This window comes from Rhinolophus sinicus, chromosome 11 (assembly GCF_057876585.1).
Source record: "Rhinolophus sinicus isolate RSI-liver-muscle chromosome 11, RSI-T2T, whole genome shotgun sequence".
In the NCBI taxonomy this organism is placed as follows: domain Eukaryota; kingdom Metazoa; phylum Chordata; class Mammalia; order Chiroptera; family Rhinolophidae; genus Rhinolophus; species Rhinolophus sinicus.
The window spans coordinates 10,790,747-10,818,122 of record NC_142511.1 but is presented as its reverse complement, the minus strand read 5'-3'; the positions used below and the strand labels follow the sequence as shown (position 1 = coordinate 10,818,122).

General features: G+C 43.6%; 1 protein-coding gene across 1 annotated transcript in view; it reads left to right on the top strand.

Moving 5' to 3' along the window:
- The window catches only part of STX6 (syntaxin 6), a 30,434-nt gene extending 4,073 nt beyond the window's left edge, over positions 1-26,361 (top strand). The window contains exons 2-8 of the mRNA XM_019734272.3: positions 6,301-6,470; positions 8,653-8,747; positions 11,329-11,391; positions 11,866-11,991; positions 13,155-13,261; positions 17,110-17,204; positions 21,151-26,361. Of these exons, the coding sequence (XP_019589831.3) occupies positions 6,301-6,470; positions 8,653-8,747; positions 11,329-11,391; positions 11,866-11,991; positions 13,155-13,261; positions 17,110-17,204; positions 21,151-21,227 (733 nt within the window). The 3' untranslated portion in view covers positions 21,228-26,361. The remainder of the gene's footprint in view (positions 1-6,300; positions 6,471-8,652; positions 8,748-11,328; positions 11,392-11,865; positions 11,992-13,154; positions 13,262-17,109; positions 17,205-21,150) is intronic.
- Positions 26,362-27,376: the final 1,015 nt, after the last annotated feature.

Genomic DNA, 27,376 nt, shown 5'->3' with positions numbered 1-27,376 from the left:
TTGGGAGGCGGTGAGGTTTGGTGTAAGAACTGAGCTTGGGTAATCGGGCTAATCCAAGGTTGGAATCTCAGTTCTATCGATTATTTGGTGTAATTTTTGGCAAGTTAATCATCCTCTCGGAACCCGTTTTTTCACATACAAACTTGGCTTAATAATGCCTACTTTATTGGTCATTAGGATTACATGCATTAATACATTTAATACATAATACATGCGTAAATTGCCTAGCTCAGTTTGGGGCACATATTAATTGTTCAATAAACATTCTCTATGTTTTCATCCAAATAGGCTGCCCTTGTTGAAAGGAAAGACCATGTCTTATTGGTTATTTTTTTTTTTTTCTGAGTAACATTTAAAATAATGTTAAAATTAAGGCATGCTTATTTTAGAAAACTTAGGAAATAAAAATATAAAAAAGAGAATAAAAACTTGTTGAAATGCCACCATCCTCCAATAATTAGTTAAAATCTTGGTGTCTTTTTTTATCTTTGTTTCTATTAATAGTTTTATATGATACTATCAATCCATTTTTGATCTCTTATTATATATCTGTCTCTGTGCTAAGAACCCAACAGGAATAGTCTTTTTAATCCTTATGAAATAGGTATTAGTACTCTTACCATCATTTTAGAAATGAAGAAAATAACACTTAGTAAAGAAAACTTCAAGAAAAACTTCAAGTTCATAAGTTTGGAGGTGGAAAGGACAAGGTTTTCATATATGTGTATTATTATTAATATTAATACTCATTTTAGAAATTAGGATTATACTGTTTTATAATCTTTTCACCTGTGTTATTTTATATCCTTAAAATGTGGCAGGGAGGGCTTTTACTGATTGCATTGTACTTTGTCATATAAATGTAATATAATTTATCACCCAGGATGACATTTACGATGTTTCTAATTTTTTCAGTATTACAATTAATATAGTGTCAAGCCTGTTTGTCACAAGTCTCTGTTGCCGTTTCTGATTTTCCCATAGCCTGTATTCCTGTAATAGAATTGCTCAATCAGAGGGCATGCACATTTTCAAAGCTTCTGATGCATATTTCAGATTGCCCTCTAAAATACACGCCTGTCTCCACTTGACTCCCCACCCCAGGGTGTGAGGGGCCCATTTCCCTGATCCCTTGCCAATACTGGGATTCTCATTTGAAGAAATAGTGACTATTTTGCCAGGAGAAAAATACCGTGTTTGAATTGTGTCATTTTCATCTGGGAACTTAATGCAGTGCTTGTTTGATGAGCGAATCCATTTTAAGTTTTGGGCTCTATAGTTGTTTTCCCTTTCTTGTTTTGGCAAACCTTTAGCATGTGCGACTTCTAATCAAACAGACCACTGAGAAAACCACAGACTTGAGCCTTGGACTATGGAGTATGTTGGTACCGAGTGAGCCTCTCCTTTAGGTGAAAGGCGTGAAAGGGGACGGCTCTGTAATATTTTGCTGGTTTGGAGGCTTTGTGTGGCTGAACAAGGAGAGTTTTATTCCCAGGTTCTTGGCTGTGGATCAGTGTTGAAATAATGGCATAAGTAAGCAGATGAGCAAGATGGCATGTGTTATCTTGTGGTAGCCTCTATCCATCTCTTGTCTGTATATACAACCTTTTTAACACTAGAGTATGAGCTCTTTGAAGGCAGGCATTGTGCATTTGATTCACAGTGTTGAGAAAAGTCTTTTTATTGGTATAGTCACTGTGAAAAAAAATTAATCCTTACTTGCAGAGTAATTTTAGTTCAGTACAATTGAATGTAAGTCAAATCACATTTCCTATTTTAAAAAAAATCAGAATCAGATGGTTCATTGTAAAAAACAACTTTGCAAACATTGCTTTTAAATGAATTGAATGCCTAATACAATATTTGGCTCCTGAAATTGTAGTTTAGTTTGGAGAACATTAGGCAGCATGTGAGAGTGTATGTGAAAGACAATATGCGTTGTGTGTAAGATTTTGGAATAGAGTTGGGATACCCTGGAGACTGAAAAAAGGAAAGACAGCCCCCCCTTCCACCCCCCTGCAAAGGGAATGTTGGTCAAGGACACTTGAGTGAGGCAAGTGGGGGCTCAATCTGGGCCTTAAGGGAAGCAGCTAGCAGAAGTCTAGAGCCAGGAATGAGAAAAGGGAGGATGGGAAGACAACCTGTGACCTGAAACCGAATTTGCTTTAGTGAGAAATCAGGTTGGATATTAAGGCTGGCCAGTTTGGGGGAAGCGGACGCATGGAATACCCAGCCGAGGAGTTTCAATTTAACCTGTTTCCTATTGTAAATTCTTAATCAGAAGGCAGTTTTAACTAGCAGTTACTATCCACTTGCCTATGGTCACACAACTTTTCAGGGCTTAAACCCAGGTCTTCTGAGTCCACAAAGAAAATAGATTTGCCTGGAGCCTTAGCAAAGATGGATTGAATAGGTCTTACTGGTGAATGGTACCTCGTCCTCAGAGTCAGAAGAACTTGAGGCAAGAAGCCAACGTGGCTGAGCCCCAGCTCTCTTATTTGCTCAATGAGTGCAGACTAGTTATCTTGAAAGTTCCTTCCAGATCTCAAATCCAATGATTGAGCTTAAGTAGAGGTTGTGCAAGGTGAGAAAGAAGAGGAAGAGTCAGTGATGACGCTTGTCTAGACAAGTTTTGACTGTTGGAAAATAGTGGCACTATTTACTAAAATGGGGAAGTGAGAGAAGGAAGCAGATTTTTCCCCCTGCTTTGTCTTTTTGTCTGAATACTTGCTTGTTTTGTTTTGTTTGTAGGGAGGATATGATTAGCTTGGTTTTAGGCAAACGGAATAGTCCTATAGGCAGCTGAAAATGTAGGAGTTAATTCTGAGTGAATGGTTAGGGCTGGAAATGCAGTTGGGGTCAGAAAGGCATCTTTTGAACCTGTGTGTCGATGAGGACCTAGAAGCTGCAAAAAGACTACTGAAGAAGAAACATGGGGACCAAATGGAGGAAGAGGAAAGAGAAAATTGGTAGAAACTAGAGGAGTACAATGTCGTAAAAGGAAGAGAGAGTTTCAAGAAAGTAGATATGAAGGCCGTAGTGTCAAGTACACTGAAAATGAAGAAGAGTTCAGGTCACGGCTGTGACCTGCAGCGTCACTGGCGGCAGTGTTATCCAGGAGAGTTGTGGAAACAGCCGCAGGTCGACGGTCAAAAGTGTATATAACTGTAGGTAGCGCAGCAAAGAGAAATTTTTTTCCCCACAAGTCATTGGAAAATTACTGTTTACCCACCTAGGAGTTGGATTGTTGGGTTATATGGTGAGTGTACATTTAATTTTAAGAAACAGCCAAACTGTTTTCCAAGATGGCTGGACCATTTTGCTTTCCTACCAGTAACGCTCGAGAGTTCCAGTGACATCAGCACCTGGTCTGCACTTGGCATTTTCAGTTTTGTTTTTTGTTTTCTTTTTTAAGCCATTTGAAGTATGTAGTGGTATCTTGTTGTGGATTTAGTTCACATTTTCCTGATGACCAGTGACACTGAACATCTTTTTGTGTGCTTAGTTTTCATTTCTCTGTCTTTTTTGGTGAAGTGACTATTCAAATCTTTTGCCCTTTTTAAAATTGACTTGTTTTCTTGTGAAATTTTGGGAGTGTTACTATATTCTAGATATGTCCTTCATCAGATATGTAATTTGAGAAAGTTTTCTCCCTGCCTTACTACACATTTTAATATTCTGTGTCAAAATGAAAGCGTGCATAAAGCACTTTTGCTATATTGTGAAATAAGATGGCTGTTTCCACGAAAAGCACTTCTGAGATTGAGATGCAGGCTGAAACAGCTCGCTTTCTTCACCACACAGAATCTCACTTTTACTTGAAAGAATAACTGACAGATTGGTTATTAAGACTTGAATATGTTCTCAGATCTCAAAATTATCTAAAAAATACTTGAGATATTCTCTTAAAAATGAATGAGAATGAACCTGTCACTTCATGGATAACAGCTGACAGTATTTTTGCTGATGATAACATTAGAACCTCCCCATTTTTTAAATAGAATTTTGGAAAGCTTATACCAACTAATGTTACCTTACAAATTCCCAATACTTTAGTTTTTTCTGATGAGATTGGTGGTGATATTATTATGTGATTTTGGATATTGTGTAATGAAGTGAGTCAGCATTTGAAAGATACATTTTCAAATGACCAGTCATGAAGTTATAAAATCATATGTGGGTAAAAGATCCGTTCAAAATACATTGTAATGTATGAGAGTTCAAAGTTTGCTACAGTTTCAGGTTCCACATTGCAACTAACCTTTAATAAACTGCCATTTGTCACATTTTGGTATGGTAGCAAAAAGAATATCCACAATTATCTGCGAAAGCTATTAAAATACTCCTCTCTCTCCCGACTGTATATCTGGATGAGGCTGGAGTTTCATCATATACTCAACCAAAATGTATGTCAACAGACTGAATGTGAAAACATGAGCATCCGGCTGCCTTTTGTTAAACCAGATATTAGAGAGATTTGCAAAAATAAAAATGTTAAACAGTTCCACTTTGATCTCTACTTTTTTTGTTTCAGAAGTTATTTAGTTATTTTTCACAAACGTGTTAACATGTAGTAAGTTCGTTATAGCTTTAATTAATTGATAAATTTTTTTAAATGTCTGTTTGAATTTCTACATAAATTTCTGTGGAATCGTCAATAATTTTGAAGAGTGCAAAAGAGCCCTGAGACCAAAAAGAGAGACAAGGAAAAAAGTATGGATTGCTGCTTAAGAAAATTGAATTCCAGCATCAGACTTGTGTACTGGTTGTAGAAAACATGATATGCCCTTGCCCGTGTCTTCTTAGGTTTGAAAACTTAGGTTTAGTTCTCAAAAAGGAATTTATATTTACAGAGTTGATACATTTTATATTCTTTAAAATGAGATATTGCTATAGATCCCTCTTTAACTGTCTTCCGTTATCATAGATGATAGTAAACACTTACAGATAAACCAAGTATGTGGTATTATGGGGAGATGTGTACCCCTTTCTCCACCAAATCAGCCAGACACCTCAGTAACGAGTAAAGATAGTAAATTTACATCTCACTTACTTAGTCCTTCCCATTTATCTCAAGTAGAGTTTCTCATTAGCGCTGAAAGTAAAGGCTGACATGAGAGAAACCAGGAGAAGACTTACCTAACCCATCAAGTGGATATGAACGTCCCTTGGTAGAGTCATTGCTGGTCGTACAGCTCAGTGATTTATTAGTCAGCCCGGACCTGATAGCGAAACGTTTAACACTCAGCCTTTTAGTTCTCATCAGTATTCCGCAGACTGGAATATTGTAAGGCACTTTCCTTATTTTTGTTAGTGCTTTCTCTTCTGGTACTTGAAATGTCAGCAGGAATAGGATGCATGCAGAGTCTGTCTTGACGCTGTAGACAGCAGACACCCTGAACACCCAGGAGAGCTGGTTGAGAAATCACAGAAGAACCAGAGCAGATCTTTTAGTGAGAGCAGTGAGGTTATTATCTTTGCACACAAGAGACCATGTGATTATACAATGACTCCTTTTTGGCTTTTATATGCCATCGTGTTAGATTATAGTATTTAAATGGAGGATATTGGCCCAATGGTAGGGGGGCAAGTGTTTAAAACCTGGTGACTGTATCTAATCTAAAAGCATCCTCCATCATAGCATTTACGGCCCAATCCCCGTCTCTAAACAAGAAACACAGCAGTCTGCTCCACAGCATTGCTTAGTCCAGGGAAGTAGATATGTGTTAAGTTAATAATGTTTGAAACTCTTCTAATGAGATCTTGGGTTTAAAAATGTCAGAAATAAAAATACTCAACCCCGCAAAGGCTAGCTGTGTGAGAGGAGCCCTTTCTCCACCCTTTTACACACCCCCCCCCAAGACAAGAAAAGCTGTATTAAGACTTTTACATCTGAATATAAATTACTATCCCACCAAATGGCAGCATGTGGGAAGGTTAATGGCCCTTTAGTTAATTTGTAGGATTGCTTCTTAAACTTCTTCAAGCATAGTCTGTTCAGAACAAAATTAGATTTTTGTCTTTCCCAAACAAACTTGGTATTATAGCTGCTTAAATAATGGCTATTTTATTCTGAACCTCAGCTGAGAACATAATCCTCAGATGGTTACTTTACAGTTTTGAACTTTGATATTTGTCCGTGAGGAGCCTTCTAGAAAGACTTACCAACACTTGTGGGAATGGTGGTTGCCGAGGATGGTGTGTGCCCGTAAGTGTTCACTTAAGTCACGTAGTGACTTGTTTAGGGAACCTGTCCTCCTCTTCCTCACCTTCGTTTCCTCTCCCTCACCTTGGTCACAGAGAAGTACAGAAAGCAGTCAACACTGCCCAGGGGCTGTTTCAGCGATGGACGGAGCTCCTCCAGGACCCCTCCACGGCAACGCGGGAGGAAACAGACTGGACCACCAACGAGCTGAGGAACAACCTCCGCAGCATAGAGTGGGACCTAGAGGACCTGGACGAAACCATCAATATCCTTTTCTGTGGCATCTGTGCCCTGTGGGCCCAACAGGCAGATGAAATGGGCGAGTTTTTTATTCAGATGTCTCAAACACATAGATCGGGCATTTCCTTTTATAATCGACGGATGTTGCTCTTATGTGTACCCCGACATACTTAAAAGAATTGCCCAGGGAGAGCAGCCAGTTTCTTCTAGAGCGCAGGGCATCCCCTGCTGTGGAGAGGCAGCGTCCTACAGTGGCTATGCCCTCGTCAGGCTGCGTGTTGAGTCCTGGCCCGCTGGTCACTGTGTGACTAGGCACATGGCTCTGTGCTTCAGATTGCTTTCCGGTAGCAAGTTGGGATGCTAATAGCACCGCGCTCCTACGGTTGTTGGAAGTTTAACAGGTAAAGAGCTTGGAACGGAGCCTGACACGCAGTGGGCGTCTGTGAAAGTGTTAGCAGTTGTGATCACACAGAGGCACATACAGAGCCCTGTGCCACATTGGTCATGAGAGATCAAAAGAAACTCCTTTTGTAGACTGTCTTCCTCCTGTTCAAGAAGGGACGGGACACTGCCAGTGTCTACTTGAGAGGCATCTGTGCCCTGAAACTGCATTTAGGAAAAGCACGTGTGTGGTGCTAAGTTTCGCTGTCGATGTTACTAATAAATACGTCCGTTGATCGGACTGATGAACCAGAAAACTGTAAAAGCCACGTTACGTGGCCTTTTCCACGGGAAAAATCCCATTTAATTAAAACTTTAGGTTGAAGATATGCTGGTTGCATGTTCTGAGCTCTGTTTTGTTTTTTCTCTCATTGTGATAAAAACATCAAGCGAACCAGACTTTGTCAGGATCCCCCATACTCAGCACGGGATTCTCTGTTAAAGTGTGGAGCACATCATTTCTACCAATCGTAATGACGCCAGCCACCTTTTAAATTATTCAAAGACAAGTGTGTTCTCTAAAATGAGTGGAACAGAATATGCTAGAGGGCGGCATCAAAAGCACAACTCCAGGGGGCAGCCAGATGGCTCAGTTGGTTATAGCGTGAGCTCTGAACAACAGGGTTGCAGGTTCGATTCCCACAAGGGCCGGTGAGCAGCACCCTCAACAACTAGATTGAACACAACGAGCTGCCACTGAGCTTCCGGAGGGGCAGCCAGATGGCTCAGTTGGTTAGAGCGCGAACTCTCAACAATAAGGTTGCCGGTTCAGTTCCCTCCATGGGATGGTGGACTGTGCCCCCTGCAACTAATGATTGAAAATGGTGACTGGACTTGGAGCTGAGCTGCGCCCTCCACAACTAGATTGAAGGATGACTTGGAGCTGATAGGCCCTGGAGAAACACACTGTCCCCCAGTACTCCCCAATAAAAATTAAAAAAAAAAAAAAGCACAGTTCCAGGGAGTTACGTTTTCCCTTGATAGGAGGGAAGAGAAAAAGATTGGGGGAAATAGAGAAATTGTGAGAGAAAAAGGACAGAAGTTTTAATAGATACTCAGAGATGCTATTTAGTCAATAGTTATTGAGTGTACCATGTGCTGGACATTTTGTTTGTTACTGAAGCTGGAATGATAAGCAAAACAGTGTACCAACCCTCATGGAATTTACAGTGGAGGGTAAAGAGGGCCTGGGGGCAGGGGAACCGACATTAATTCCATCATAGCACAAATACATACTGCACACTAGGAGAGGAAAGTTGAGAGCCTTGTGGGCGCCTGACATGGGGCTGCAGGACTACCCTGAGGGTGAGGTCAGGAAGCTTCCCTGGGAAGCCTCCATCTCTCTAGATTAAGAAGCAGGGCGAGCTTCTTGATATAAGTGGAATGGTTTGGGGTGGCAAATGAAAAAGGCTTGTGAAAGGTGTCATGGAAAAGGTGATCTGGAGTAAGAAAAACAATAGCTACGAAGTGCTAGCAGGCATCTGAAAGAGCCCAGCCCCTGGCTCTCGGTCAGCCCGCCCTGGGCATGTAGTGACCCGTCAGGGCTGGAGCTCTTAGCCTGGCAGGTCCTCTCTGCCTTGGGGGCAAGGGTCTGCCTATGGCTGTGGGCAGAGAAAGTCTGAGAATGGTTAGTGTCAAGGTGACCGTGGGTCAGACACATTGGGCCAGACTTTACTGTTTGTCTGTGAGACAATCAATGGTTTAACGTGACATCATTTATTAGACTTTTTATGATGACATGGCTTTACCTTGACTTTTTGACCCACGCATAGTTGAAGCCAATCCTAGAAAATTCAATCTCGACGCCACCGAATTGAGTATAAGAAAAGCCTTCATCACAAGTACTCGGCAAGTTGTCAGGGTAAGGAATATGATGCCTTTGTGTTATTTGTGTAAGAAACAGCAAACTTCTCAGAACTCTTTCCCTTAATTTTAAACTAATAGGTCAACTCTGGAACCACTTTTTCGTATGAATTAAATGTCAGTTTCCCACGTAGAATTCCTCTAGGTGAAAAAAATAAAAAACCTATCTTCAGTGTTGTCAGACTTATTTCTTAGAGCAAAAATGAGGGCATAGACTGCTGGCTTTGGGAAGTTACTTCAGTGGTGTCCTGTTTGTCTATACCTCTCGTTCCTCCAAATCAGTTGTCATTTTTCCTCTTTAGTTCTTAGTATACTATATTTCTGGGCAAAAGGAAGAATTACTATTGTAGAAACCATTTGGTTTCTTGATGGATTTGTAATCACTTTGCATTGTGAAGGGTGAGTCTTACTGGGTTTGGATGGCGGCCTCTTTCACCATCTGAATTCTGGAACTCTTGCAACCCATGTTATTGACATTTCCATATACAACTGCTTGACAGCCTTTCGGGAGGTATCCAGAGCAAGCAAGCAAGCAGCTATCAGAGTGTAAAAAAACCAATCGAAGTGAAGAAATAGTTAATCTCAAATTATCTAGATAATAACCTATTGTTTAAAAACCTCAGTGAAAATATCATTTAAGTAAAATCTTGTATCATTAAGGTATTGTTTGTATTTTGAAACTATATGGCTAAGCCGTTTGATTAGCATAACTAGATGTAAAACAACCAGCTGTCTTTAGCATATGTACTAGAAAGCAGCTTCCTTGAATAAAAAAACTTGGGATCATATCAGTGCTGACATATGGCTTTAAGAGGCATCTTAGGCAGGAACCTTGGGATATGTTTGCCAAAGATTTTATATCATGTGATTTCCTTTGGACAAGATTTCAAGTGGTGGATTATCACTGAACTTGAAATATTCTTGTTCTTTGTTTTATTCATTAGGTGCCTTTCTATATACATATATCTAAATTGTTTATAAATAAACCCACATTTTAATGGGTACAGTAACCTTTTTGGACCTCATCTGCCCCCATCTATATAATGAGAATTGGATTAGACACTCCTAATTTCTAGCCAGTTCAGAAAGCTATTCTGACAAGGAAGCTCCATTGCTATGTGACATCTTTTTTGGAAAGGTAAATCATTCCCCAGTTATTTATTTTACAAATGAAGTTTGATTTTTTATTTTTTGTAATAGATTTTTCTGAAGGACACTTCTGTAGATGTTGGTATTTAAATGGTGCCTTGCTGTGAAGCACATATTCTTGACCTTCGTCATTAGAGTTGCTTTAATGGAAATTCAGAGGTCAATACGTTGAAAGTTAAGTTAGTATAATTGGAAGTAGAATCCAAAGTTTGTCTTCTAATATCTGTAAAGTTTTTTTAAAGTGCAGTCTTTGAAAGAAGTATTCTAAATCAAGTCTAGAATTAAGATCTAAACCATACTATACGATCCAACTGAATTCCGTAGGGTTTTTATTCATTCTTGTTTTAATCTATGACCCCTTTTTGAGAGGCAGTTAGTATTTGCCAGTGGAGGGTGAACAGTACCTCACTGAGCTTTTGCTGATCTGACTTTAATGAAGTCCAGCTGACGTCCTGTGGAGGCGAAGGATGGAATGGGCTCTTTGAAAGTAGAAGCAAGGTGGTTCTTATTCAGACTTCCCACTGTAGGGGTTACGAAAGCTGTGGCACTGTCTGATCTACCATTCGCTTGTCATGCACAGGTCTTAGAAGACGTTTCTGAAAGCCTAATACCTCAACATTTGCATGTATAAAATAGTCTACTTGCCAACAGAAAATTATAAAGTATTTTGGCAGCCTTTAAGAAAAATTGTGTTACAGTAATCATGTACTCAGCTCAAATCATTTTGTGGTTAAAGATGGTAGGCAAAGTGGCTTATATTTAATAAAGCGGCTTCACAGTAAGGAATGGGTCCATTCATTTTTCTTTCCATGCAAAATTATTTCTGATGTCACTCTGGAAATTCACTCTGATGTTAGAAGTAACCTATACTGAATCCAACTCAAAAAGAAGTGACCTGTTATATCACTATTCAAAAGTCTTCTCTGGTATTTAATGGTAATTATTGTAAAGTGCCTGGTTTCGTACATGTATCACATAAGACAATGCTAGCCCATGAGCAGTCTACCCAAGGATTACCATTTTATGACTATGTAACTTTGAGAAAGTGTCTTAGCCTTTCTAGATCTCAATCTCTTCGACTGTAAAGTAGAGATAACACCAGCTTTACAGTCATCGTGCAAATTCAGAGATAATGTGCGTAAGCATGTAACAGTGTTTCTGGCCTATGGCAGGTTCCCAGGAAATGCTAGTTCCCTTCCTCCTTGCTCCTATTTCAATTTAGTATCCAGGTTACCTGTTTTTAAGGGGATGGTGTTCTCATTATTTCCTTTATTTTCGAGAATGAAAAAAGCCAAGCAATGCTGTCTTTTTGCTAAAAAACTTAATAATAACTTACGCATATTTTGCTTGTGTGCCAAATATTAACCATGATTTTTCTTTTTCATCTAAGGATATTCATTTCTTTTCTGGTCTTCTACTTATCTCATTAGGACATGAAGGATCAGATGTCGACTTCATCTGTGCAGGCATTAGCTGAAAGGAAAAACAGACAGGTGCGTAAACATCTCAACATACGGTATCTATCAAAGAAAATACACGGTTAGATATTTGGAATTTTAAAATGCTGACATCTGTGTGTCGTGTGATTGTGCAGAAGCCCTGTGTATGCCGAGCCTGGAAGGAGGCAGGCAGGTTTGGGGAAAGTCCAGTCACCTCTCTGCTGACTGCCCCAGCACCACAGTCACAAGATGGGCATTTGTTGATTTCAAGTTGACATTTATTTGCATTTTAATGGGACAAAGCCTATTTGTCAGTCCTGTTGGGAGAGCTTGGGGACAGCGTGCCCCTCCTGGCATTCCTTAAACTATAGCACGTAGGCACCTCCACTACTACATAAAAGGCCGCCCCGGGGGACCGAGATGATTAGCAGTATGAGAACTCTATATGTCGCTGTCATGGGGTACTCGTTCAGAGTGGGAAACCATCGGTTCCTCCTGACCTGGCTGTCCCCTGCCCCGCTCTTGCAGGCGCTGCTGGGAGACAGTGGCGGCCAGAACTGGAGCGCTGGACCACCAGATAAATACGGGCGCCTGGACCCCGAGCTCCAGTTAGCCAACTCCCATTTCATCGAGGAGCAGCAGGCACAGCAGCAGGTACAGAAAGTGGGTCGTCTGCCAGCCGGGGGACTTTGAAGGACGCCAGGCAGGCTGGACCAGAGCTTGCCCTGCGGCTGCCCACGGCTGCATGCGGAGTGACTGCGTACAGAAAGGGTTCCTAAAACCACCTCCAGAGCACGGCTGTTTCTGGAGAACCAAGCTTGATTAGGTCTCTCAGGAAAAGCAGACCAGACCTCCCAAACTGATAGACAAGGTCACTGATTTAAAAACAAACAGAATCCTCTTCCCGGCCTCCACTCATATGCTCAGTGTTTTTGTTCAGTTCAACACAGGTGAACTTGCAGAAAAATGCAGTTCTGATTTCTTCACTGAAAATTATTGTTGGTTCCATTATATATAAGAATGATTGCTTTAGTGGAGGTGAAGGGGTAGAAGGAAAGTGAGGCTGATTCTGTTGCTGCTTTTGATGTATAGTTGTATTAATAAAAGGAGGCTAATAATGTGTTTGGGGATTTGAGGATTATCTATCCATTGCAACTACTGGTTCTTAAATATCGTGTTTTATGTATGTATTTTATATAGTTTATATGTTCTTTTTCCATTTGTATGTCTGCTTAACCAGTTGTCTGCTTAAATTGCTATTCACCAAGCAAACTTCTTTATGAAAAGTGAGGAGGCAGATTCATCAGTCAGTATGTCCTTGGGGTAACTTACTGCCACGGGGCCTCCTCCAGTGTGTCCTTGAGGAGGGAGCAAAGGACTCTGTGCATGGTTTTCCCACGTCCAGAGATTTACCAGACTCTCTTGTATTTAAGTCTGTTATGGGTTGAGACCTTGACCCTGGCGGTGGGACTCCTCTTCCCAAGCGTCCCCATGTCTCAGTGTTCACCGTACAGGTGCTTTGGGCCTTTGTCTGTTCCCTTGTGGGACTTCAGCCAAGCAGAGTAAATCTCTCGGGGTGGGTTTAAGCCTCGCTGGCTGTTCACAAGTGGGACCAGCAGGAGGTATCAGTAGCTTGACAATTCAGCCTTTGGAGCAGCGCTTTCTGGGAGGTGGCGGTCTGGTCCTTTGATTTCTGGGCTTTGCTTCTGAATGCGAATTGTCCCAAGTTGGCAAAGAAGCCAGCAGCTGCTAGCGTGCTGGGCTCGGAACCAGGTAAGAGGGGTTTTAATGGCTTGTCCCCCCTTCTCTGGCATCAGCTGATCGTGGCACAGCAGGATGAGCAGTTGGAGCTGGTGTCTGGCAGCATCGGGGTGCTGAAGAGCATGTCCCAGCGCATCGGCGGGGAGCTGGAGGAGCAGGCCGTGTGAGTGCCAGCCGCCCCTGTCACGGCCGTGACATTGAGGGGAGGAGCCTAAAAAGCCTGATGGTTATGTGACTAGTAAACCCCAAAGCTATTTCATTTGTGGCTGCATTTTTATTCTGCTTTACAGACTAGTCTCTCCAAAAGAAGCAAATTATCAGGTAAAATATTCAACAGGGTTTAGGCAGAGATATGATTATGATTTTTTTTTTCCAACACCTGCAAAAACAGATACAACTTCCTCTGAGCAGAGACTTGAAGTGTTGTTGTGAATGGAGATGTGAAACAGATACGGCTGTGTCACCTCTGTGGGGAGTCGTGTCCCGAAGAGAGTAGGACGTGAGCTAACTTAGCTGTCTCATCCCATGACTCCAACACAACACCGAACAAAGCTTTTTGCTTTGCATCGTAAATTTCAGCTTCCTGAGAAAACCTTATAAACTTAACTCCAATTAATAAAAAAATCTTCCCCTTCAAAAATCAAAAGTAAAACACACAAGGAAACATAACTAGGTTAACTTGTTTTTCCTTAAGCATTCTGAACTATGACACCAAAATCAGCATTTTTAAATGCTACCACATAATACCTTTACCATTTTACAACTTTGTTTCTGAAAAAAAGTAAGGAAGTCCCACTAGGATATGTTAGAAAGCCTCCCATCTCAGTTCTGTGTTCAGTGTTATACATTCATTTATTATAAATTCAAACTAGGCATGTGTTCTGGGAGGCCCTGGGTATCGACAGAGGAGCAAACAGAATAGACAGTGTCTCTGCCACAGAGATTACCATTTACTGGGTAGAATAGACGTGATACGAATGAATGCAAGTCACTGAATGGCGACAGAGAAGCGGCAGGAGTGCTGTGATGGGGGAAGTGCCTGGTGCCTCGAGAGCCCTACCTTAGCCTAAGCCGCAGACCCAACTTTGTCCAAGGTCCCTGAGAACCGGAAGGATGTGTTGGAAGGTACCAGGTGTGGTGAGAGTGGGGGTGGAAGAGGAATGTGAAGGGTGAGGGTCCACCTGGAGGAGGAAGGAGCACCTGTGAAGACTTGGAGGAGATGAGACGGTGCATAGAACCAAAGGGTTAGTGTCTAGAGCATGGGGCCTGGGAGAGGCATTGTAGAGGTCAAACGGAGGCAGAGCACAGCTTGGGCAGGACTCAGAAGCCATGTGAAGGAGTTCGGACTTTTCACTCTAAGGGTGGTGGGAAGCCAGGGAGGGCTTGTTAGCAGTAATGCCATGGTCAGGCCTACAGTTTTGGAAGGTCCCTCGGTCTTGGGTTTAGATGATGAGCCCACTGGAGCCAGACTGGAAGTAGGGGCCCCTCGGTAGGATGCTGGAGGAGCAGGAATCGGAGCGTGCCATTTAGTTTCTGTCTAATAAAATTTATTCCAGTTTGGGGATGGGAAAGGACTAATTGCCTGAGCTCCCGGGTAGATGAGAGAGAGAGAGAGCCTGGCAGACTTGCAGGGAAAGATGGTGAATTGAACACACTGATTTCTACTCCCGCTCTAAAGCCCGCTGGAACAGTAGCAAAGGGATTTTGCTAGGGCTTTAACCTATGGACACCGAGCATAGACTAAGGAACAGTAACCAGAGTAACACTTTAGATCCTGAAAAGTAGAAAGCTGAATGGTTATGGACTCAGCAGACCAGAGAAAGTAGACTGCTCAGGCAGCAGAGGGGAGAGCCAAGGAGCCGTGTGACTCACGCTGCAAAAACCCCAGCTGGGAAGACAACTTCCTCACTCATGACATTGAACCCTGAAAGTTGATGTCATCAAACTGACACCATTGTATTGGAAGGAAGGGGAAGAGAAGTGGGGAGGACACAGAGGTGGGGGTGCAGTGGGAGGAGAGCTAAGCCCTAGCCTTTCACGGTGGGGAGTCAGCGGGACCAGGATACAGAGATGTCAGCGGGTTACTTCAAAAAATAGAGAAAGCACCAAGAGACTAGTGTGAGGGGTTGAAAGCGTTTGTCGGAGAGAACGGTAAACATCTGTGGTTTTTAATAAAAAGCCTCGTAGGACTATTTAGTTCTCTAAACTATGTACATGTGTGTCTCTGATACAAATAACAAGTACATTAAAATAAAGAAACGTGGGTCTTGGACTGAGACCTGTGCTGTCCAGTGCAGGAGCCACCGGCCACGTGTGTCACTGAGTATGTGAAGCGTGGCCAGTCTGAAGTGAGATGTGCCCTGAGTGTAAAATTCACACTAGATTTTGAAAAAAATGTAAAATAGCTTATTAGTGATTTTTTACATTAATTACATGTCGAAATGATACTATTTTGGACATATTAGGCTAAATAAAACATTAAATGTATGCCTTTTTTTTTAACCTGACTACTAGACAGTATTAAATGGCATGTGTGACTCACCTTCTATTAGGTTGGTGGAAAAGTAATTGTGGTTTCAAAGGTTAAAAATAATTGCAAAAAGTGCCATTACTTTTGCACCAACCTAATATTTCTTTAGGACAGCGCTGAGTTCGGTAGATCTGGGCTAGAAACTTGAGTAGTGGGTACCCTTGGCCTAGAGGTTGGGCGACCTGCCTGTTTTGTCTTCAGGAGGAAAAGTCCTGCCCAGCGCCCCGAGGTAGCTCTGGTTTTCAGGCTGTGGTCCTGCCTGGACAGGTCTGCCGCTGCAGGGCCGAGATGCCGGCGAGCGGGGTCTACCATGAGCTAAAAGTGTTTGTGAAAATCCAGGTGAGGGACAAAGACTTGTTCATTTAGCTGTCAATATGGAGTTCATTTACTAATTGACATAATAAAGACCTGATTGCCCCAAATCCTGCAGGGCTGTCAGGTGCCTCGTGTGGGCCCAGACCTAGACACGCAGTTTCTAGCTGCCACTGATGCTGTCAGAGTAATAAAGCCTGTTTAGTAAGACCTCTGTACTGATCGGTAGGTTACGTTCTAGCCTCAGGATAACCGTGTTAATCCAAGGTTGACACGTCTGGAATGTTTAGTGACTCATGAAATAAACACTTGGAATAGGAGTCTTTTGGTGTTTTCTTTCCTAGTTGCACCTTGGACAGCAAATATTGTGAGCCTCGTGGGGCCAGTTCCCTCAGAGGGAGAAATACCGGCTTCTCTGTGGGTGTAGACGAGGGGCACACAGCATCAGGGAGGCCTCTGGGTTTATGATAAAGCGCAAAGTGCTTTAAAGGAGGTTACTCTTCGATGAAAGTGGGTTCTTCACCCATACATAGTGCTGTCAAGTTCTTTGTCTGTTACCTGGTGCTTAGAAGACCTGGCAGGGAAGCTGGGTTCACAGATGAGGAACCAGTGCCAGCAGCTGTAGGGTGCTTTGTCCACGGTGGCCAGGTCAGCAAGTGGCAAGGCCTGGCTGTGACTTCACGTAGGCTTCTTTCTGCTGCGCTGCACTAACACGGAGTTTGTGTGGTTGTATAGTCAGGTCCACACTTCCTTGTCTGCAATTCTGAAATCTAGAAAAATAAATTTAAAAAAATGTAACTTTGCAGCAAGCTCATGTTACAGTAAAACCTGACCTGAATAGACTGCAAGTATGACTGCTCATGGTTGTTTCTCTGCAGAAATAATAGCATGTTTGATTATGGGGCTGCCCCGAGGCCTTGCTAGGGCTGTTGGCTAACATACAGCACATATAACTTAGTACTTTTTAAAATGCCAGTAATCCTGAAATCAAACGCATATCTTGTCCCAGGGATTCCAGATGATAAATTGGGCGTTTGGATCCCAGTGTTGCCTCTCTCATTTGCTAAAACCGAGGCTTAGGTCCTCATTGAATTCCACGACCACGGCGTTGCCAAGGCTCGGAGTTGACCAGCGACCTTCTCCCCTTCTCCATCTGCTTCTCTTTCTAGAATGTTGGATGATTTCTCTCATGAGTTGGAGAGCACTCAGTCTCGGCTGGACAACGTAATGAAGAAACTTGCAAAAGCGTCTCACATGACCAGTGGTATGTATGGTGTTTCAAGTGTAAGAATTCTTCATTCTGGAAACACAATCTCGGGGGGTTCTCTCACGGGTGTGTCCATTCAGATCCCTTTCCTGTGGCACATTTTTCCACGTGTGGACTGCACACAGCTGGTGGTGGTGGGTGGCTTTTCTTTGCAGTTACAAATCCTTTTTTATTTGTTTTTCCTATTTCCTCACCCAAATAGGGAACTTATTTTAAAATGAAAGCAAGAAGCCAGTTACTGTTTCTCCTGGACTGACTTCATTGAAAGAAAAACCACTACCATTTCAGATGAAGTGCCCTTTTAGATCAAATTTAAATTGTTTACATTTAAATCCATAGTGAATATTCCAGCAAATTTGCACCAGGATGGGGATGAAGTAACATTTTCCGAATTAGTTGCTATGTAGGAAGATGGGTTCCAGTGACAGTTTTTCGATTACTAAAACCACTTCCCCTAGTACAAGAGAAATAATAGTATAGTTTAAATCAAAGAAAATCTGGTACCTTTTTTTTTTTCTTTGCTTGGCGGGGGTGGCTTGGTGAAGGGAGGAACGGAGATACTCCTTGAGGTAATTTAAGTGTTCGTGAACCAGAGCACCCCCTGCCCCATGAAAACGCCCGTTTCTTGACACCTCATTTTTCTGTTGGTTTCCCCCTGTCAGGTACATGTTATAGAGTGTAACCGTTTAGCCTTTTGAGGCAAGATTTAAATACTTGTGCACAGTTGCTTTCCAGGAGTTTAATAGTCAGGCTACATTAGCCACTCTCTGAGGCTCAGTTTTTTTATGTATAAATAGGGTGATGCCGTCCTCTGGAGATCATTGTGAGCTAAATGAAATAATAATAATTAATGCACAACTGTTTAACAGTGTCTCCCATGTATTAGTACTTAGTACATGTTGTTTAAAAAACACAAAACAAATGCAAGACTGGCAGAAGATGGCCCAAAGAAGCAAAGGACCCAAAACAAAGGAAAGCTCATAGCTAGACTTACTTCCTTGCTCTCCTGCTATGCTTCTAGCAGGCCCGTCATTGCCTGAAGCAGGCACCAGCTTAGTTCATCTTTGACACGTTGAGAGACAGGTTTGCACAGTCGCCTTTCTGATTCCCTCTGTTCTCTCCTTTTCCACCCCTCACCCCTCTGCTTGGAAAAAAAAAAAAAAGAGAGAAAAGAAGAAGAAAGCTTTAATGAAGTATTATATAACCAGTTTAAACACCAGGCCTCTCACTAGTGTATGTATTAGTCGCAAAGTCAAGTAGCTACTTCAGCACCAGTTTTGTTTGCGGAAGACCAAGCGAACAAAGATGCACTGTGTCTACTCCTCAGCGTTCCGGGTATGAATAATTTAGAAAAGAACTAGCATTGTGATAAGCCGTCCAGTGTATATAAATAGCACTGAAACTTGCTTATGCTTTATTCTACTTTTTCCCGAAAGAAAGGTTTGGGGAGCAAAGTAAGAACTTTGGTTATATTTGTCTAGGAAAGAGAGCCAGGAAACAGAGCATTTAGGCTGAAAGGACCTTCAGTTTGGACAGCGTGCCTGTGGTTTTCATTTTCATCTTTGCTTGCTCCTGAGAGAAAGATCGCTAAGCGCCTCCTGCTTGGGAGTGTCTGCTTCAGTTTGACGACAAAGGCAATTTGTATTTGTCTCTGTTCTCCGTAACTTTGGGGAAAGTTCACTGCTTTTTAATCAAGCCTGCACGTACAGAAAGGATATCGAGACACACACTGACGTTCGATGAGGTAGTACCTATGAACACACACGCATGCTGCACCCTTCTTGAGAGACAGGACTTCTGCTTTCCCATGGCTGGCTGCTCCGGGGGCAGACATCAGCCAAGATGCCACACTGACTTGTTGAATGACCCACAAGAGACACACATCCCATCCTTCTCCTACCCAAAGAAAGTATATTCTTGTGAGTAGACACTAAGGTTGTCTTTCCCTCGCTTTCCAAAATTATATTGTTCGTCTTTTCACCTTAGGGGAGAAAAATATTTGGGGAGGGGAAAACAAAACTACCCCTGGAGTTGTCTTTGTTCCCCTCTGCTCTTTGAGGCAGGTCTTGATCTTGCAGAAAGACTGAGTAAGACTTTTCACTTGAGGTCACAAAAGCCCTTATGGTTAGTCCCGCCCCTTCTGGGGAGAAGTCAGCTCAGGTAACAGCTCCCTGGGGTTATTACCTAGTTCATGCTTCATGGAAGCAAGGTAACCACTTCAAAGGAAAAGAGCTTTAAAAGAGCATTCCTGGGTTGTGCTAGCTTGTGTGATGGATGTTTTCCTTGATGAAAACCTCTATTTAATTCAATCGCAGAAGAGAAAGTGATTGAGGGGGTTTAGTGGAGGCTGATGGAAAACCAAAAAGTGGAAAGCTGGTTCAATATTGGAAATCTGGGTTTGAAAATGGCAGGCAGCCTGGGGTGTGTGTGTGTGGGGGGGGGAGGTAAGTGCAGAAATTAGGTGTGAGATGGGAGATAGGGTAGTTAGGAAGCAATTACCTTGATTGTTTTGTCCTGGAAGAATATCTAATTTCAATGAGTGATTTTAAATTATTGTAAACATTTTAAAATAGATGAAAGAATGTTGGATACTAGGGTTTTCTTGACCACGGAAGTGATAGTTAACAAGATTAAAAATAGAATCTGGCATAGGCCAACTCTGGAATACTTTGGAATAGTCCTATTTCAGAAAAGGAATGGATAGAGCTGGGGTCTTTACCTGACTCGCAGTTAGCAAGTGTGTTTCTAGCATGCCTGAGGCAGAGCAAAGTGGTCACCACCAAGGAGGTATTTGCTTCACTTATATCATTTAGTGGACGTTCTATTGGCTGCTTTTAAGAGTTTGCTCTCCAGCACATTTAAATAATTTAAGTTCATGTTCTGTAGACTTAGCATTGCCTTGTGGAAAGTTTTACAATCGATTTTCCTATAGATTCAGACCCTCTTATAATGTGATTCTTAATAGCTATTATGTGCTAAAATCTGCAGGCTTTCAAATAAACTTCTGATGACTCGGTCTACATTTACAGTTCTATTTAAATGGAACTCTTATTTGTAGCATTTTCATAGGCTAGTGAAATTCTTTCCTTTCAGTCTGACCCTCTGTGGGAACAGCAGGACTTATCAGTGGCAAGACCACTTGTTCTTTCTCCATCTGTCCACATTAAGGAACCATCCTGACGAGTACAGCATCGTGTACCCCACGTGTGCCCCAAGAGTGTGTGGTTTAGTTCAAACAGCAGCCCTGGGAGGCAGCCGTTGTAGAGGTCGGAGGGCCACCACAGTCAGGATTGTGGGCTGGTGCCGGGATCCCCCGGGGCCTGTGTGATCATGGCCTTGCTCTCAGCCATTTTGCTGGACTAGCCACCGTTTCTGTTTCAGAAAAGACAGTTCACTTTCATTTACAGAAAAGCTGCATACATTACTTCAACACGCTTCTGGTTGAGTAATCTCACTTTCTTGACGAGGTGTGGTGTAAAATGAATCACTGGGGCTTGCGTTCTCAGCTTGTTGTTTCCGGAAGTGACTAGCAGGAACTTGCATCTCCTTTCCATCCTTCCATAGTGAGCAGAATAGGATTATTGTCAAATTAAATGATTTGACGTTGGAGGGAGCTTAAAGCAGGTGGGCTTTGATCTGGAACGCCAGTGCCAACGTCTTTCCCAGGGACACAGTAAGTACCCACTGAAAGCTGAGAGCCACGGGTTTTACAGACGCCAGGCAGGAAGCACATCCTTCCCACGAGGCAGCTTCCAGGGGAGCGGCAGGTGCAGTGCAGGCCAAGAGCAGAGCGGCATTGAGTACCGGGTGCCTGGACAGGTTCAAGGGCCTCTCTGCCCCTGTCAGCTACACACTCTGTCCCTTTTCTGCTTCAGTTTCGTGTGACTGTATCTTGGGGAAGGTCGAGTCCCGAGAGAGCTAATCCTCGTGTCCCGCCTTGCAGATCGGCGCCAGTGGTGTGCCATAGCCGTCCTCTTTGCAGTCCTGTTGGTCGTGCTGGTCCTCTTCTTAGTGCTGTGACGGCAGCGCCACGCGTACACGCTGCCTCCTGCACACGGACCCGGGGAGGAGGAGAAGCAGCAAGCCGTGCCGGCTCCTCGCCTCCGTCTCCTGGAAACACAGCCTGCGCTGACTTTTCTCTCTGTGACCCCACAATGGAGGCAGCCCCTCCATTCCAGCGCCGGAGGGGCCCGTGGGAAGAGGAAGTGACGACTGCACACTCCTGGCACCGCCTGTCCTGTTCTGAGGACAACTTGCCACTGCTCTGCCTCCCTGGACCTCTCTCCCTGTGGAGGGCCTCTGAGGAATCCAGAAAAATCTGCAGACTCGGCTAGCATTCGCTGTTGCTCGTTGCGTCCCATCCTCCGCAGCTCAGAACCCCCTGCTCTGACTGCAGCTGCTGTCCCGTCCCGAGGAGCCCTGTTGGGACTGGGCGCCCGGGTCTGCTCCCTTGCCCCTTGTGGGAGCGCCCCTTATCCTCCGAGAGCTGGTCATTATGGGGGTAAGGCCCAGAAGTAGTTTGTGACAGAAAACGCAGTGGTTCGTTTTTCAGGGCTAAGTACAGGGATACAATTGCTTTTCCAGGCACATTTTTGTTTGTGGTAAGAATAACTCATGGAAAATAATGAAAAGCACTGGGGTTTGGGGGTGCTAACAGTGCATGTCTTGAATTGAAAGGAGGAAGGGCAGCAGGACCCTATGTGTGCACAGCCGAGCGCGGGGCGGACAAGGTCTGGCTGAATTCCTGTGGCTGCCCTACGGCCTCCTCCCCAGGGGTGCGCCTTGTATTTTTATATATATGGCTGCTGAGCGGCACACTTGAGTGGGGTAAGATCCTGTGGCCCTCCGTCTTGGCGGGATGGGGTGGGGAGGGGTTAGTACATTTACTACATTTAGTCAGAAACTGTCGTGACAAAAAAGGCTAGTTGGGACCAGGCTTTTCTTAACCCTGTGAGACATGGCAAGAAGAGGGAGGTGAACTTGTTTTGTTTCCCTAAGATGACAACTTGATTTTTATCATCCATTCAAATAACTGAGCCAGTCCAAATTTAAGTAACAGATGCTTCAAATTGAGTTTCAGTTGCTGAGACACTAAAGTTCAAGCTCCTGGTGACTTTGCAAATGCCTCCAACGTGGCCATGTGTATAGGATGTTTTTATAACCTCCCTGATGAATAACCTAATTTTGAAGTAGCAGCTGAACCCAGAGCCAGAGGCTGGCAGCCAGGCTGCTGTCTCCTCACCCATCTCCTTTGCACGTGGAACGCACAGCGACATCTGGACAGACTTGTAGCTTTGCCTTCTCATTTCCTCATCTTTTGGGGTCCACTTTTCAGCACACTAAATTTTTCAAAGTTTTTTTTTTTCTTGTTTTGTGTATATTCCTTGGTTTTTGTTTTGTTTTGGGGCTTTTACCCTCCTTTTTCTTTTTTCTTTTTTTTTTGTGTTTTGCAATTTGCAATGATGTACTTGCCCAGCTAACTTTTGAATTGCACTTTTTAATAAATGTGTATAACAATTTTTTAAAGAAGGGTATTTTCTCATATTTAGGATCATGGTAGGTAAGGAAATCTGCCTGTTGATGAAAGCTAAAAGTAGATTTATAAAACTGAAAGGGTGGTTGACATCCACGTTTACATTCAACTCTATTTGAGATATAAATAAGTTATTTCTTTTCAAATTAGCAAAAAAAAAGTGATTATTAACAAAGGGCTTCAGATGTATAGGGTACTAGATCATTTGTTTTACAAAGTTTTGAGACTTATTCAAATAAGTCTTCTATAAACTTAGAACAGGGACGGGCGTTAGATTTGCATTAAAATATACAAGTCTGTGTTAAAACTAAATGTGGACCTTGTCTCAGTACTGTCATCCATGCTCTCCATGTTATGCGAGGCAGCCGGTGTCAGAATTACATGACGGCCTTACGGAAAAGCCATGCTGTTGTCCCACTATTCCTAGGTTTACTAAGCCCTGCAGAACTGTCGTGTGTGTCAGGAGGGCGGCCTGTTGGGAACCCGCCTGATCACTGATGAGTAAGATACACTCTTGACTTCAGCGACCAGGTTTTGTGACCGTGAGGCTTAATTACTCAGTATTTGGATATATTTAGAATCGGCACACTGACCTCACTGACTTCAGGTCTTAGCTAAAGAGTGGTTGTTGTGAGGCAGACTCGGTCTCAAACGCAATAGGGAGATATTTAGAAAGAGAACAGTTACTGAAAATACAAATGCTGCGTGCTTCCTCCCTGTAGGGTCGCTGCGCTCTCCAGGCCTCGATGGAGCTGTTCTTTGATAGTCGGCCTCTCAGTGTATCTTCAGAGCCGGCTCTACCCCAAGCATCACTTCTGGCCCCACTGGCTTGATCCTGGGGTCTGAGCCTGTTGTACCCACACTGGGTGGTCACAGAGAAGAAGCCAGGGGCTTAGGTTTATTTCTAAAGGCAGTATTTCCTCCTCAGTGATCTTAATGTTACCAGGCTTTGGAGGGCACCCGCGTGGTCCCTTGGCTGCCTGTCACAGACGGCAGAGGAGCAGGCACAGGTGACACCCCCATGCTGCTTAGAAGCACACCCTGTCACAGGGTTGGGCTCCTTTTCTCCTTCAGTCGTCCACACCGCATCCCATATTCATCATTTCTAAAGAACTGGCAGAATGAGATGGGTAACGGAGAAAGAGCTCCATTTGTGTTTACTGGAAGAACATTTTACTGATCAACTGATTTGGGGCAGAATGGGGAATGAACCAGAGAGAGTTTGCCAGAGTAGGAGTCCAACTGGAAAGCTAAAATACCTTAGTTTTCAGTCCTAATTATTGAATCGTCTTTGTGTTGACTGGACAATCACTGGTGCTCCGTGTGTGTCACTGTGATGTGTCACATGAGGATCGACATGCCAGAGCCGAAGGGGGAGACTTGGTCACTTGCCCATGATTCTCTGCTTTCAGCCAGAGTTAAACAGACTGATGGGTCTGGGAGCCAACGACTTGGCAACTTCCTTTCCTTCTCACCTCGTGCGATTAAGGGCTGTGAAGAGAAATCCAGTCAAACTCCAACAGAAATCTGTCTCTGTTAAGTGCTGTACCTTCTGGAAGTGGAGGTGGCAGAGCCAAGATTTTTCTTTTGGTAATTTTCCCGTCTGTAAAGTGAGACCGTTACCTTTCTAGAGAATTTCATAGCATTGCAGGATCTCAAAACTGAGTGATAAATATGCATTGTTTTTCAACTCTGGACTCTGAACTGTTTGGCTTTACCTCGTACCGTGGGACGAATCTGTAAAGACAAACTTCGGACTGTCTGGAGAGCTAATGTCTGGAATGCACTACCTTCCATTCTCCCTCTTTGTCTTCCTCTCACTGGCATTTCTTTCCCTCCTGGATATTTTAAGAATATTATTATTAGTATTATTATTCTTAAAGTGTTCTTTGTCCATCGAGAGCAGAGAGAAGGATTCACAGACTGACAGCCCCATAGCCGATCTGCGCCCCCCCTGACACTAAAGCTCTGAAAGTTACAGTGGCGTCTTGGTCATGTTGCTGTGGTCTGCACGTATTTGGGAGTTCTTTATATTATAGCCTCTTTACAATACAGCTATGTTGGGAGGTGAGGAAGAAAGAAAAGGAACTTGTTTCCCTCTGACATAAGCTAACGTGTTGGTGCTGCTTTCCTTCTGATGGGACATTGGGCGCTTCTTCGAGGTTGTGCTGATGGGAGCTGTGCTTAGATCGCCCCACGACCCGCCCTACTGCTGGGCTTCACGGGAACCTTTCTCGGACCGGGTTTGCCTACTGCAGCCAGATCCTTGTGAGAAAGTGTACTTTGCCATTTCTTTTTATAAGGTTATGGTTTGCAAACCCAGAAGCCACTTAATGATTCAGAGGGTGTTAGAAATAAGACCACCCAGCTTTGTTGTTCGCTGACCAAAGCGTCTCGGGCGCTGTTTCCTGGCCCTGGCGGCAGCCCATGCTCCACTCCAGCCAAGCTTTCTGTCAGCTCCGGGGTGCGGCCAAGTTCAAGGTGGTTCTTTCCTGCTCTGCAGAAAGTAGGTTTTAGCTGAGACCCACTACTGAATGGCAGTTGCTACCCTGCAATTAAGGTTTGTTTGGGGAGACGCAGACGTCCTAATCCTCAGAAAAAGTATTTGTGCCCGGTCGCCTGTGCAGGGTGAGGAGAGGCCGGCTAGGTGTCCCACTAAGTTAATGGAACTGCTTGTAAGCGCCATGGGATTACATCCTGACTGACCCAGGCTAGGAGAATGCCCAGGGTGAAGGGGTGGCCTGGAAACCAGGAAAAGGCCAAGGAAACAAGCTGTAAGTGATTATAGATTCAGTTTCTGTAAGTGGAAATATGCTTTCCCTGGCTCATTTGTAATTAGAAATTGGTGTAATTTAAAAATAGAATATGTAATACATGGTAGTACTCAGCAGGACTAAACTGTCAGATTTTTCTTCCAAGGATAAATAACCTGATAGCGTTTTATTTTTAAATAACTAGAAGGTACAAACTAAAGACGTGCGATCTAGAATTAGAACTGAAAATGCCTGGGTGACTGCCCAATGGTGCTTCCTGTTCCCTGCTGCCCCCCACCCCAGGAAAGTGCCAGAGCTCTGGTGCCAGAAGTTTACAGCCCTCGCTACAGGTAGATAGGTCTTGCTTCTCCAGATGGTGGGTCCCCAAATGTGCTGTGGGACCAGCGGTGGCAGCATTCCCTGGGAACTTGCTAGAAATGCAGATTCTCAGGCCCCACCCTGACTCTGCATCACAGACCTGGGGTGGGGCCAGCGGGCTGTGTTTACCACGCCCTCGAGGGGATTCCGTCGCCCACTTTAGGTTGAGAATCACTGCTGCTGCATTGTGGGACTTAGGCTACAGTCAACCGTCCCTGCAACTTAACAGCTTCCACAGCTTTGATTGTAATCCTGACATGAAATAAAATTTGATGACACCATACACTTGAAAACTTTTTAAAAATACTTGTGTAAAAAAACCAAAAACCAAAAAAACAAACAAAAACAAACACCCCTTAACTAGCCATCCTTAAAAGTGGTATTTTTACACCCTGAAGTCTATCGGTAATGTTTCTTACTTCTGCTCTTGAACTCATGTTACAACTGTATGAATAATACTGTTCAGTATTAAAGAGAAATGGAGCGACCATGAGCTTTGTCCTGGGTTTTGTTTTTTTTTAAAGTCTGTTTGGTTGGTTTTTGTTTTTAGTTCCTTCCACACCTAAACACGGCTCCCTTCCTTCCTTCTGCCCCCACTCATAAACATGGACATGTGCATATGCCTGGGGTAGGAAAAGTTTGTGGCTGCAGGAAAATCTGAATGCTAAATTGTGCTTTCTCTGGCTGAGCTAGTCGTATGGATTCTTAAATCCCCAAATAACCATTCTACGTATTCAGAATATTGTACAGCATGGAGTTTCAGTTGGGACTGGGAATCTGGGGAGCAGAGAGACTAGAACACAAAAGGAACTGAGTCCTTCATGAGCCCCCTCACTGAAGTGTTGACAAGAATACTGGCCATCTGAATTGGCAGTTGAAAGAGCAGGAGATCCCTATGTGCAGGGACCTCACTAATCCATATGTCATCGTCACCCTCACTTATTGAGTTCCTTCTATGATGTACCAGGCACTGTAATTAGCACTCTGGAGGAATATATATAATACTTAAATTGGCTGTAGGAAACTAGGACGTTTCCTCATATAATAACAAATCTGCAGATGAGGAAATGGACAAGTAATTTCTCAAGGTCACACAGCTGATGAGAGGCAGAGCCACTTCCTATGCCCCCAGTGCCTGGCACAGAAATTGGCACCTCTGTGCTTCACAAATCCTCAGCTTCATTTCCCCCTAATGTCATAATAGGCAGCTAGGACGGGATGGGACACACAGCCCCTCCTACCACAGTGCTGACACCCAGCACTTTGGTGGTGGCTCCTGTTTGGTGCAGGCACAGGCAGAGAGGCAGAGCCTGGACACAAAGTTCCCACCAATACACCTCTCAGAGGGGGAGGGACGGGTTCCAGAAGCCACCTTGGACTTGGACTTCCCTCCCCACACCCTTCACTGTGCACATGCTTAAATGCTTTCTGATTCTGTTCACAAAAGCTCACATTAAGATTGGCCGGCCTTTGGGAAGGGGCCATAACTCTTCCAGGGGCAAATT